Source organism: Hippocampus comes, unplaced genomic scaffold (genome assembly GCF_001891065.2).
Source record: "Hippocampus comes isolate QL1 unplaced genomic scaffold, H_comes_QL1_v1.1 scaffold179, whole genome shotgun sequence".
NCBI classification, from domain to species: Eukaryota; Metazoa; Chordata; class Actinopteri; order Syngnathiformes; family Syngnathidae; genus Hippocampus; species Hippocampus comes.
The window spans coordinates 282,024-296,217 of NW_017804805.1; the positions used below are offsets into that span (position 1 = coordinate 282,024).

A 14,194-nucleotide genomic window follows, 5' to 3' on the forward strand; every position below is an offset into this window, starting at 1 on the left:
GCGTGTTTCGTTTCATGATGTCGTCTCAGATTACACTATTTCAATCGCGCCACACTTTCTCCGCACAGAAGACACACAGGTTTTCCAGCTACGTCCATGGACATATACTTCGACTCCCACCTTGTTTGAAAGCCCCGGTTCTCAGTGTCCACCTTCCGTTTTGTCATTTTTGATGGGTATCTGAAAGCTAATGTCACTGTTATGGGAACGACTGCTTGACTAATAAATATTTAAATAAAGCGGCTGACTGCTTGGCGCGTCACCGTTGCATTGTGGGAAATGTAGTATTGGTGCGTGTAAAAGATCTGCGGGCTCTCGGCTTGCTGCGGTCCGCGGGCCGGTTCTAATAATAAATCAATATCATCCCAGGGGCCACTGAAAACATTCTCGCGGGCCGGATTTGGCCCGCGGGCCGGCACTTTGACATATGTGCTATACAAGTCTGACAGATAAGATTCAATTTCTGTAAATACATGCATATATTAAAGATTTACCCGTATGTTAATGCTTTGTAGGATTTGACCAGGATTAGCTATTTTACATACAACCTAAAGTTACGGTTTGTCTAAAAAAATAAAATAAAAACAGTGCAACATTTATCATAAGAAATGTGACAGTTAAATAGGAAAAATATTCAACTGCTATTCACACAAACGCACATATGACAAAGATTAGCATCCTTAAAACTTTATTAATTTTAATTATTGCGCACTGCGCTCTGGGAACAAAGTGGCTTTATCATCATATCATATCATAGATATGAACAGATAGATATGATGTCCCTGACTCTACGATATTAACACTCGAACAGGAAAAGTGCCCTATAATCGTAGATGTCACAAAACTGAAATATTCAAAAATGTATTTTCTGTATTGATAGCACCGCGTTTTCATGAAAATGGGTCAAGTCAAGCTATGAGTTATTTTCAACGCACATGCTTTGCCTTTGAGGGAACATTGCCCGTCACCAGCGTTGCTGAACTGAAATGTTACTGCGCGTCATACACTGGGAGTTGGCGGGTGTGTGCTTTTTCTGACACATTAAAATCTTGCTTATCGTTGACGTGATAGACAGTGTCTCAAAATAGCATAAGCATCTAGCTTCCAATCGGCACAGGTGGAGGCCTTTGATCGCCGTAATAGTTTTGTATTGGGTGGGGGTTGCTGTCTGGGCCTCTGCCAGACATTCGGGTTCGATACATATTGTAATTCTCACTAACCAGTCTTGTATTTCTTTTTTATTTGTAGTTCAGGACGGTGCTATGACATCATATACGATTTCTTCTTCCTCTTCTTCTTCTTCTTCTTCTTCTTCTTCTTCTTCCAAGTCACAAGGATGTATTTTACTATCCTACGGTCTTATTCATCCTCCTGACTCTGTACAGTAGTCCATTGCTTATCGGTGAGGTAATATTCCAGAAGCCATCACAAAAGAGTAAAATCTGAAAAGTAGACACCATGGATTTATTTTAATTATCTGTTAATATAAACCTTTGACCTATAAAATATGCATGTGATGTGCAGGTATCGTTATTCTCCACTTCGGGGTGCCATCTTCACATTCTACAGCAGGGGTCCCCAATCTTTTTTGCCCCACGGACCGGTTTATGTCAGACAATATTTTCAGGGACCGGCATTTAAGGTGTGGCGGAAATAATACAACAAAATAATATGGTATGAGCTGCATGAAAACTGTGGTGTTTTCGAAATATAATAATAAACACAAGGAGCATCTAATCTGGCCGCAACACTCTGATCGCTATGGTAATGTTTAATGCCTTCAAAATACGATACAGCGCAAATTCAAAGTGCATGAAAATGACGACTCACCACAGCCCCGAGCTTGATTTTCTGCAACCAGACGGTCACATCTCGGGGTAATAGGAGACAATGACACCTCAAGTGTGTGGTTTATGTCCAGTCTACTTCGTAATTTTGTTTTAGTCGCCGTTGCTGCAGAAAACCCCCGCCTCACACAGATAGGATGTCGGAAATAGCAACAGTGCTATTGTGGCGATCTCAGAGGATTCAGCCATAACTTTAATCCAGTTGTCTCGAACGTACTTTTAAGGCCGCCGTCATTTGCGATCTCCAGCAGTTTTTTTTACTCGTTTTGCGAGCTCCTGCATTTTGTTTTTAGCCTAATCGGTCACGTGACGGAGAAGCGTGGCTTGACGCGTGTCAAGCGTGACACCGACGGATGTAACGGAGAATCCGGCAATTTTTCAAAATAAAACATCTTTCGTATTCCGAAATAAATAAAATGGAATTAAGGCAAGTTCTTTCTGTGCGGCCGGGTACCAAATGCCAACCGGCAGTTGGGGACCCCTGTTCTACAGTGTTGTATCGGTGACTTTCAAAGATGGCGCCTTACCTGTTGAGTGTTATGGGAGTCAGCGAATGTAGAATTGGCTTGGAAAACTTGTGTGTTAAGTTTTAAATTGTGGTTACTGGTAGCTCGTGTACGAATGCTTGTCAGGTGTTTTTTTTCTTACCATTTTTTCAATAAAGTGATTGAAAGTGTGTCAGAGATTTTCTCGGACAAAGTTAAAGACCTGACTCAGCACACAGGAAAATTGTCTTCAATATCGGTGGGAGCGGATCTCTGAGAGCGAACGACGGTAGTTGCTCCGATGATCACACACTCTCCGCTCCCTCTCCGCCGGTTCGAACTTTTATTGCAAAATACAAGAAAGACACTGCCCCCGAGATTTGCGTACCGCGGCCCCCGGTCCGGCCCCTCGGTAGTGATCTGATCTACCCGAATACACAAGTCACAGACTTTGCTGATGACAAATGTCCACCTGGGCGCGACAGCTGTTCCCAAACTGTCTTTTGGTATTCAACAACTCTTCGTTCCCAATTTGTTTTTTCCCACTCTGTGATTGAATCTAGCCTTCTTCCATCTGTTCGCCCCCCTTGCTTTGACGTGATTACTCAAGAAAAGGCCCTCCGCCCAAACGGCCGACACCTCTGCGCTGAGTATGTCCAGACATGCCCAAATTAACCGAAACTTTAAACATAATACAATTTTGTTCATAGATTTCTCTATCAAAGTGTCAATCTTTGCCAACCTGTGGAGGGATTACAATTCACTCTAACCATTGGTGGTGGGCTATGTTAAATCCATTAACAATGTTGACCTGTTACCAGAGACTTGCAGCAATGTAAGACATTTCTGCTTTACAATAGCCACGTTGCACTTTGTCCCTTTTTGTAAGTGTACAATTATCCTAAACTTCGGACACTGTCTTTTCTCCTGGCTCACCCTTATTGCTATGTGAATCTGCAGTACCATAGTGCATGTGGAAAAATGATCACCACAAAATCCAGCGATACAGCAAAAAATCTGCAATATAAAATTAGATGTATCATTTAAAAATGTCCAATACCGTGGAACCGCAAAAATAAAAACACGACATGGGAGGGACGACTGTAATATCTTCTCCTACACTTTTACACCCAGAAGTGAAGTAAAATTTGGTTTAACATGCATTCACTTTTTGAATACCAGTATTTTAGTGATCAATCCAACCCAGAGTGGCACTGTTGTTCAGCCCCCATAATGAAAGGTTTGACAGTCTACGCCAGGGGTGGCCAACAGGTCAGAGACGAAGAGCCAATTTTTTTACTGTGTTACTGCAAAGAGCCACATCATACCCTTCCTCGTGCGCGCACGCACGCACGCACACGCACACACACGCACACACACACACACCCAAACGCGCGCACACACACACACACACACACACACACACACACACACACACACACACACACACACACACACACACACACACACACGCAAACACGCACGCTCGCATGCGCGCTCTCATGCGGGTGCCCACCAGTACACTCGCGCACATATGCACGCACACCACGATGAGCAACAGTCGCAACGGGCGAAAATGAATGAAAGCTAAAGATACAAACAAACAAATCTTTTTTTTTCTCACCCTTTCCTCCTCCCAGCCCTTGCGGTCGACTTGGGACCAGTTCGCTGGCTCCCGGTCGATTCTGATCGACATATTGGGCACCCCTGCCTTAAAATAAGAGGTAATTCGCTGACTAGATTAGCGCTTAGCGCCGTTGTTTGCGCATGAGCGGGGATGCAGTCATCTGATTGGTTGCCCTGTATGTCAACCAAGTAACGGGACTGATGATAGGCTGACGTAGTACGTTCTGTGTAGTTTGCCCCTTTTTTGAATGGTATCACCTCTGCCGAGGCATTTTCGACGCTTGTCGTGTAAAAGCCCGGGAGCCGCATTGAACCAGCCAAAGAGCCGCATGCGGCTCGCAAGCCGCGGGTTGGCCACCCCTGGTCTACGCTGTTGACCCACAAGTGAGGTTGGTTTTAAAGTTCACTCACAGACTCAGGCAAATGAGCACTACGAATCATCAAACCTTCCATTATCTGAAATGCTTATCCTCAAAACAGTCGTGGGCATGCGAGAGCCTATCCCAGCTGTCTTCGGGCAGTAAACGGGGTATACCCTAAACTGGTTGCCAGCCAATTGCAAAGCGCACATCGACAAACAACTATTCACACTCACAATAACACGTAAGGAGAATTTAAAGTGCTCCGTTAACCTGCCCTGCATGTTTTTGGAATGTGGGAGGATACCAGAGTACCTGGAGAAAACCCACGCAGGCACAGGGAGAACATGTGAATTCCACACAGGAAGGCTGGGGCCTGATTTGAGCCAATGACTTCTGTACTGTGATCACTGTGCTGCCTTTCAGTCATCATCAATCATTTTACTTAAAATTTGGTATTTACACCATTTTTATGTAAAAAAACAAACATCTTAATCAGATCACTCCCAAATTTATACTGGCTACAATAGAGAGATGGAGTGTTTCAGTTTTGGTTGGTGGGTATATAGACTCGAGCATCCATCCATCCATCCATCCATCCATTTTCTAATCCGCTTATCCTCACACGGGTCGCGGGGGGTGCTGGAGCCTATCCCAGCTGTCTTCGGGCAGTAGGCGGGGGACATCCTGAACCGGTTGCCAGCCAATCGCAGGGCACACAGAAACGAACAACCATTAGCGCTCACACTCACCCCTATGGACAATTTGGAGTGTTCAAGCAGCCTGCCATGCATGTTTTTGGAATGTGGGAGGAAACCGGAGTACCCGGAGAAAACCCACGCAGGCCCGGGGAGAACATGCAAACTCCACACAGGGAGGCCGGAGCTGGAATTGAATCTCCGCACTGTGAGGTCGATGCGCTAACCACTGGACCACTGGGCCGCCCAGACTAGAGCAGTGTTTTTAAAACCCTGTGCCAGTGTGCCGTGAGATATTGTCAGGTGTGCCGTGTGAAATTATACAATATGTATGCCTGTGCGGTCGATCTCCTGGAAGAGTAATCATGTAGTACTCTTCTATACCGGTAGTGAGCAGCAGCTAGGAAATTGCCTTATACTTCGAGATGAGCGAAGTTTCTCACGCCAGGCAATACAATGAAAGGTATCTTTCATTTAGATTGACGTTTACTGGAGATACAACGGCACCAATGTTCCCTCCGAGCTGCACAACTGTGCATTGGTCGCACACTCTCAGCCCACAAGAAAACCTATCCAGTGCAGTGAACGCACTGCAAATGAATGAGGTAGAACTTTTTTTCTGTATCAATTTGCTGTGTAATGCAGTGAGTGACAGGTGTCCAGCTAATCACACGATACGATGCAATGACACTATGCAGCCAATCACGGCATTGACAGTACTTGCGCATGTTCTCTGCTCCATAACAATAACAGTACGGCGGCGATAAGTGACACTAATGCTAATCCTTCATCATGGCGAAATGACCGGGCGGTGAACGTGATACGTCGACTCCCCAAACTAAAATAAGAATGGAGTGCTATTCTTTTAAGTTGGAATGGCTGTCGGAGTACAGTGAAACTCCTCTACAATGAAATCATGTTTGCAGCAAGAAAATTTTCACAAGAGGGGGTTTTTCCACTGTAGCAAATTTGATCTCATATGTAAACACACACACACACACACACACACACACACACACAAAACGTAAACGTGTACTATTTATTTTTATTCCAATCCTGTACATAGTGCATAAATATGAGCATACACTTATTTGATATTGTTTAACATTAACATACAATTTTTTATATTAATCACTCCACTTTGTCTGTTGGTTTAAAAAAGTTATATATACTCTTTTATCAAAAAGGAAGTTTCAATATCTATAATTTGATTTAAAATTTTACTTCTATAAAATGCACCTGAAGCATAATAGTACTGTAGTGAATAATATGCCTACTGTATACAGTACTGTCACACCTTATGAAGATTTATTTAATAAATTTAATGATACAAGATTTTTTTGGTTATGTTGGAAAGCAACATTCGAATTTTCTGTCCATTCGTGAAAAAATAATTGATAGAAAATAAAAGTATTGATTTGTTAATTTTTAGCTGACTTAAATTGGAATTTAAATCAATAATTTTTGAAATCAAACAATCCTAATCCCAAAGACACTTCATACTGTATAGTACTGTACTGTATAGCCAATGTACAGTTGTGCACAAGGAGAAAAAAAGGGAAAGAAATTGCGAAATTTACGATCAGCATTCACTTTCACTTACATCAATTTCTTGGATCATGTCTTTTATTTTGCTTCCTCCGTCTTTCTTTTTGATCACTTTTACCCTCTCTTCCAGCGTCAGAGCTCTTCTTTTCTTTGCTGCTTGGCATCCAAAGCTCCGTTTTGTAGCCATTTTAGCAATGCAACGAAATACTTCCTGGACTACTGCGCATGTGTAAACTAGTGTGGTGGTTGCTGTTGCAGTTTCGGAGCGAAGCAATAGGAGTCGCTGTTGGCTGAGGTTGGATTAGACTTTTGTGGAAGGCTTGTTTTCGTTGTAGTGAATCTCGTCGCGAGTCAAGAGCAGAGAAAAAGATTTGGAATAACGGAACAGGGGGATTTTTCATTGTAGGGGGAGCAGAAAATTGGGAATGGCTTTCACGCATGAAATTTTTTTCACACTTGGGGGTATTTTTTCCCATGTAGGTTTCGTTGTAGAGGAGTTTCACTGTATGTGCAAACAGAAGAACAAGCAGTGAAACTGGGTGAGATATTTTTATTTCGAATGAGAAAGGTCTGCTCTGCAAAATATGCAGCAAAGCTTAAGCTGGAAGCTAATTTTCCGATGGAAAAATACGGACTAAATGGAAGCTAGACTACCTCAAGCGACACATTCCGCAGAAAAGTCATTTGAATGATGTTGGAATTATACAAAGACTCAAGATGGGAAAATGAATTGCTTCAATATTGCGGGAGAGCGCAAACGACCGGGAGAAAAAGAACCAGCTGTCACAGAAAAAAATCCAACCCTGAGCAAGTTAACGTTCTAATTGACTATATTTTACTTGCCATTAAAACGAATGCACTAAATATTGGATCGATGTTGATTTGATTCCTATTGATTGTGTTATCATATTGCCTTAATTTTCAATGTTAAAAAAAACGCTTATAGGAACAATATAACACTAAATTGTTAAAACAAGAGTTTTTCACATCTAGGTAGTGGTGTGCCACGGGATTTTTTTCAATGAAAGAAATGTGCCTTGCCTCGAAAAAAGGTTGAAAAACATTGGACGAGAGTACTTTTATGGTAAATAGATGTAAGGTACATGATGAACAATTTGAGGATGTGGGATACATTGCTATTTGCAACTTTCTATTGTTGTTGTTTTTTTTAAACTTACAAAATATGTAAGATAAAAAAAAGCACTTCAGCGATCTTGACAATGTACTGCATATTCTGAAGAGATAACATTACACTCTTCCTAAAATTCTTCCGAAATACCTTATAAAACCACAATCATTACACTCCAATTGTGTGTTTGCTATTCATATTTGCAATAATTTTTTCAATGTATTTTCTTAGTGCCTAGGATTCAGTATTGTTGGTGGCCAGGACTCATCTCGTGGTCAAATGGGAATTTTTGTGAAGACCATTTTCTCTCATGGTGCTGCAGCTGCTGATGGACGCCTAAAAGAGGGTAACCTTTCTCTTCCCTATTGTTTACCTGGCCAAAATAAAACTGTTAGGTAATTTGACCGTGACTAATCAGTTTGTTTTTTTTCTACGAATGCTGTGGACACTTCTATTATTGAACACAGGAAATATCTACATAAATGTGTTTTACGGTATATATTATTATATACCGTCCTCTGTGAAGTTTGCATGTTCTCCCCAGCCTGTGTGGGTTTGCTCCGGGTAGTCCACATTCCAAAAACATGCACGGTAGGTTAATGGAACACTTGAGATTATCCCTCGGCGTGAGTGTGAGTGTGGATGGTTGTTCATCTATGTCTGCCCTGCGATTGGCTGGCAACCAGTTCAGGGTGTATCTCAACTACTGCCTGAAGACAGCTGGAATAAGCTCCAGAGCACGTCCACAACCCTTGTGAGGATTAAGCAGTTTCAGATAATGGATAGACGGATGAAATGAGTTTAACAGTCTTAAATGAAATCTCAAAGTATTGTGTTCTATTTTTTCATAGGAGATGAGATTCTGGAGGTAAATGGAGAGTCTCTCCAAGGAATGACCCATCAACAAGCTATCCAGACTTTCAAGGTCATTGGTCTCATTGAATTAAAATGTAAAACTCAGAGGTGGGTAATTTCCAAAATTTTGCTGGTATGTCATTTGTCAGCGGGGTGGGCACCAATTCATCGTTATTTCAAGATGAACCAAATTGTAAGTCCGCCATGTCATTTTAACCACACTTCTGTCAATAGGTAACCCCCCACCCCTCAAAATGTCATCCTCTAGCTAGCAGATGAAAAATGCAATTTGATTAAAATGGTAAATGATGATAGGCAGACTGGCAGACTGGTGAATTTTACTGACAGAAGCGACAATTGATGTGCGGTTAAAATAACATGATGGACTCATTGACTGACAATTAGAAGTTTGGTTAGGCTTGAAAAAAAATGATAGACTGAGGATGACAGACGGGTAAACTTTTGTAAATTGCCCATTTCTGCTACTAACGAATGACAGATCGGAAAAATTTGGTAAATTGTGCACTTCTGGTTGTTTGTCTATATATACTCTGCAACTGTCTTGCAGCCTGTTTAGGGTAACTGATAATTAAACGCCATTAAATGTGTTTTGTTTATGTTTGGATTTAAATACTAATTTTGCCACCTGCGATAAATTGGCCTCTCTCCTGGAATGTAAGTACAGGAAGCACATATGTTTAATTTCTCAGTATTGGACACTTTTCTGTTGTTCCTCTAGCAACTCAAAAAAGGTGTTGTGACTCTGACAATTCGAACTCGCCTGCGGAGCCCTAGCCTTACACCCTGTGCAACCCCAAGTATCCGTAGCCGCTCCAGCTCACCCAACTCCAATACCAGTGAGGGAACACCTCTTCCCTTTGGAATTGATGAGACTGATGGCCAAAGGGGTCCTGGTCCAAAAGACTGCATCATCATGGAGGTCACACTTGATAAAGGTAATGTTTCTTTTTCTTCCTTTTTGGATTACAGCACTCCATATAATCAAACTGATATGTAGCTATGAGTGTATACAGACGCTCCCCAGCTAGCGAACGAGCTACGTTCCGAAGGATCGTTCGTGAGCTGAATTCGTTCGTAAGTTGCTTCAGTGATATATTTTGTATGGAATGTATGTTTAAGGCTTATATAAGTATGTTTAAGGTTTATATAAGTATAATAAAATGAAGTTTAACTTACTTTTGGAAGATGTACTCGAAGGCTTAAGGAGATGATGGACGATTGCACAGTTTTCTTCTTTTTCTCATCATAAATGATGCAGTAGCACTGTATGGCATCATTCATTTGATTTGCAACCTTTGTGCAACGTTCAATATTTGGGTCTTGCTGCTCGAAGAGTGCGATGGCTTTATCTATGAGCGAAAACCCCTCGGCCAAGAGTTCCGTCTCAAACTTCTTCATGGGGACAGGCGTTTCCTCCTCCTCCTCCTCCTCTCACAGCGCCTCACGTCGGTATTAGCGGCGGAAAGAAGTACTACAGTACTCGGAAAAAGGCGCGCAATACAAAATCTAACTTACAGCATCTCTGTCCGAGAACATTTTTCGACATACCTGTACCCGCAAAATGTTCGTATGTACCGTTGTTCGTAACATGAATGTTCGTAAATCGGGGAGCGCCTGTACATTTGCATTGTACAACAGCTGCATACTTCCAAGGTGTGTCAATATAAATCCAGGACTGGTGTCACTAAAGATAGAATTTAAACCCAAACCACAAACTATGAGTTTTCCCCTTAAATTTTCTGCAGTTTACCTAGTTCAGTGTTTGAGAAGAGGCGAGAGTTGTGGTGGAACAACTCGTATCTGCTTCACCATGATAACATCCCCTCTGCCAATGCCATGAGGCTCCAACAGTTTCTGGTCGAGAAAAACATAGCAGTGCTGGAGCGACAACACTACTCGCCAGCCTGGCTCTGTGTGATTATTTTCAATAAAAACGTATTTTGCTGCATATGAGCTGAAGTGTTCAAACACCCGGTTACATATAAAAATACAGACAAAGCTGTCAAAGATCTTGCCATTATTTTCTATCCATTTAAGGGCATTTAATAGTGTCCCTAGGGGAGCTTTTTGCATACATACGTACATTGAAGACTGAAAGAGTCATGGAGGAAGACTTTGAATGGTTATTGTGATCAAGAAATGTCCCTCACGTGGACATAACGTGCATGAAAACAGAATGCGCCATTTTTGTTACTTTCTTTACTCGAAAGATGACATGGAAGTACATATCTGTGCATGAAAAGAAAATTGTCCGCTCGCCTCAGTGCAAGATGTTTTCTCCCAAAAATGACACATAACTCTAAGTGTAGATAGAAAGGAGCATTCTTAACTAATTTGTGATTCTAAAATACACTAAATATTGTCAGCTCCAAACTTAAAGGCCACATCATCTCCGTCAATTTAAAATCCTCCATCATTTAAAAACATGTCGGATACAAACATGAAATCGGATAAAAGCTGCAAAATTTCATCAAAGTTGAACAAACTATGATCTTGAATTGTTTTTATTATTGATTTTTACATCCCATAAATAATTCAAGCGTAAACTCAGAGCAGACACTTGCTGGTGCAATATGGGTATGATCCAATCAGGCGATTAATTGCAAATACTGTTGGTGATTACACGTATGCGCATGTGCGGGCACCTGTGTGTGTGTGTGTGTGTGTGTGTGTGTGTGTGTGTGTGTGTGTGTGTGTGTGTGTGTGTGTGTGGGTGTGGGTGTTTGCCCAAAAGGTTCTTTCAATAATGTTGTTGCAAGAATAATCCTGTGTGATTTCTTCTTTTTTCCTTACATAGAGCCTGGCGTTGGCCTGGGGATTGGAGTTTGTTTTCTTACTCCAGATAACTCTGCTCCTGGCATCTACATCCATAGCCTAGCTCTGGGTTCTGTTGCCAAGATGGATGGCAGGCTCAGGTAAAAACAATTGTTTTCTTCTAGATAATAATTAGGTCAGAGATATGAGTCACATGACTTGACTTGAGTCAGACTTCATTTGCCAATTTTAGGACTTGGTAGCTTGGCTAAAATATATCAAAGGGTTAACCTGACTCTGTGTTCATGAAACTGTACTGACTTAGTGTTTGTTCGTTTCAAAATGTTTTGGGATCCCAGAAATACAAGCGCCGATATTATTTTCCGAATAACGCACTGACAAAGTACAAACAGAAATCACTAGTCACAAGGAGCCAGGAAAAACGACTCTCAGACATTAATAGTCAGTGCACTCCTCTCTAAGAAACCTCCTCAAACAATCAAATGCGCTACAGGTGGGACCTGTTTCCGTCAGTCATCAACAAAACAGGCGTCTGTCAGTGGCGGACTGGGAGTTATATCGGAACATCAGCCCCGTAGTGACAATTACACTGCCGAATGAAAACCCACTTCCGTCGAGGTTACTCCATCATTTATTTATTTATTTATTTGTCATCTCTCAACCGTCAGCAAATATTTGTTTTGTGGATATATTGATCTATGCTTTTACAGGAATATAATCATATTACTTCCCTATTGTGTGACACCTATGCTTTCCTCACATAAGTCGGGGGGATCAGATACTGGAGGTGGATTCGGTCAGTCTTCGTTTTGCTGCCCTCAGTGAAGCATACGCCATCCTCAGTGAATGTGGCCCTGGACCAGTGAGTCTCATTATTAGTCGTCACCCTAATCCCAAAGTAAGTGGGGTTTTTTTCAGCATGTTAATTTTTTTGGGTGAACTTCTTGCTTTCAAGTTAAAATTGAACCCTGCCCTTCTGCCAGTTTTGCCACATCAGAAGCATTAACAGTAGAGTCGGTGTTTAAGATAAGATAACCTTTATTGGTCCCACACTGGGGAAATTTGCAGTCTACAGCAGCATAATTTGGGGGGGGGGGGGTTGAAAAGAAAAAAACAGTGTTGCATGCACAAGGAAATGTTTCAGAAAAAGAACTGTACACAGTATGGAATGCAATATAAACATAAACTATAGACATAGATATAAGCATATATGCAACTGCATATATGCAGCATAAGGTGGCTGTGCTTTTTACAATGGTTACAGGTTTTCACGTATGTTTATTCAGCAGCTTGACAGCAGTCGGTAGGAACGAGCGGCGGTATCTCTCCTTCTTGCAGTTTATTTGCTGATGATCTTTTTAGATACAGTAGAACTCTTCAAAGCAGGACATTCCAGGGTCGGTAGTGCCCTCTCACAGCTATTGCAGCTTCAGCAACACTTTCTATCAATCCAAAGGGGTGTGACCATTGACACCGGGGTGTTTAACTTCACAGCTTTCTACATTATCCCAGCCAGATACGTTAAGCCTGTCAACTCTGTTGGATATTCCCAGGATGACTTGAAATGCGGTGTGGAATGGCTTCTGTCTCCCTCCTGTGGCCAAAACATCCCAGCTCAGTTTTCCTTCCAACTTGACACAAAACAATGCTTGTGACAATGATATATGAGGCCACCAGTGGCTGTTTTATTTTACTTTACATCAACAATTCGTTCTCATCTGGGGCACATTATTAAGTTTTACAGTTTAATAAAATAAAAAAATTAATATATCACATGATGCAATCTGATAAAATGCCTCAATCAATGTGTTTTCTCAGGTATCAGAACAGGAGATGGATCATTTCATTGCTCAATCCACACACAAGGGCAAAATGAACAAGAGTCGACATTCTTCTCATTCCCAAGGTCTGATTCCTTTTTCCTAAGTGTATTTCTCTCTCCGTTAATTCAGGCTTGAACCCCCAAAAACTTTGTTGACATAAATGCTCCTGCAGATAGCATGTCCATTTTTTCTCAATTGTATATTAATCGGCAGGTTTTTCTTGTAAGAGAGATGGATCACCTGGCCTTAGTTGGACCATGAAGAGATTTCTTGAGCCGGCCAGTAGGGTAAGTCTTAATTTAGGCTCTTTGGACAAGCAAGCAAAATTTATCACTGTAGCACTTTTCAAAGACAGAAGCAACAACGTTAACGTGGAAATTTTTAGCTGCTTAAAATACAGGCAGAAATAATCCATGGATTTACAATTTCATCAAAAGAGAATGTCATATCAATTAATAACACACACACACGCACGCATGCGCACACACACAACCAATGTAAGTGTTTCTTTACGATTTCTTTAGCACAGCGCATTTTGCTCATTTTACTGATCTGATTTCACTAGCTTCTACATTAAAAAAAGGCTTGGTGCCCAAGAAGAGTGAAATATGTTTACAAGTTCAATGGAACTTCTAGTTACGAATTTAATTGGTTCTGAGAGTTTTTGAAATAAATGGAGGTAAAATCCCACATTGAAATGAATGGCAATAAAATGAATCTGTTTCAGCCCTCAAATTAAGCAATTCATTAGTTGATTTTATCATACCAATTCAGGGAAACGTGTCTTTTTCTGTTAAAAAAAAAAAATAATTAAGTGGGTTGCACACTGTCATTTAAAAAATCAATTTGCTACAAATGTATCCATCCATTCTCCATCCATCCATCCATCCATCCATCCATCCATCCATCCATCCATCCATCCATCCATCCATCCATCCATTTTCCACCGCTTATCCGGGGCCATCCATCCATCCATCCATCCATCCATCCATCCATCCATCCATCCATCCATCCATCCATCCATCCAT

General features: G+C 41.4%; 1 protein-coding gene across 5 annotated transcripts in view; it reads left to right on the top strand.

Annotated features, from left to right (window-relative positions):
- pdzd2 (PDZ domain containing 2) overlaps window positions 1-14,194 on the top strand; it is a 95,681-nt gene that overhangs the window by 55,870 nt on the left and 25,617 nt on the right. For all 5 annotated transcript variants that reach the window (XM_019896858.1, XM_019897116.1, XM_019896946.1 and 2 more), the window contains 7 exons: window positions 7,924-8,038; window positions 8,544-8,617; window positions 9,287-9,503; window positions 11,366-11,483; window positions 12,109-12,241; window positions 13,162-13,249; window positions 13,380-13,453. In XM_019896858.1, coding sequence (XP_019752417.1) covers window positions 7,924-8,038; window positions 8,544-8,617; window positions 9,287-9,503; window positions 11,366-11,483; window positions 12,109-12,241; window positions 13,162-13,249; window positions 13,380-13,453 — 819 coding nt within the window. The remainder of the gene's footprint in view (window positions 1-7,923; window positions 8,039-8,543; window positions 8,618-9,286; window positions 9,504-11,365; window positions 11,484-12,108; window positions 12,242-13,161; window positions 13,250-13,379; window positions 13,454-14,194) is intronic.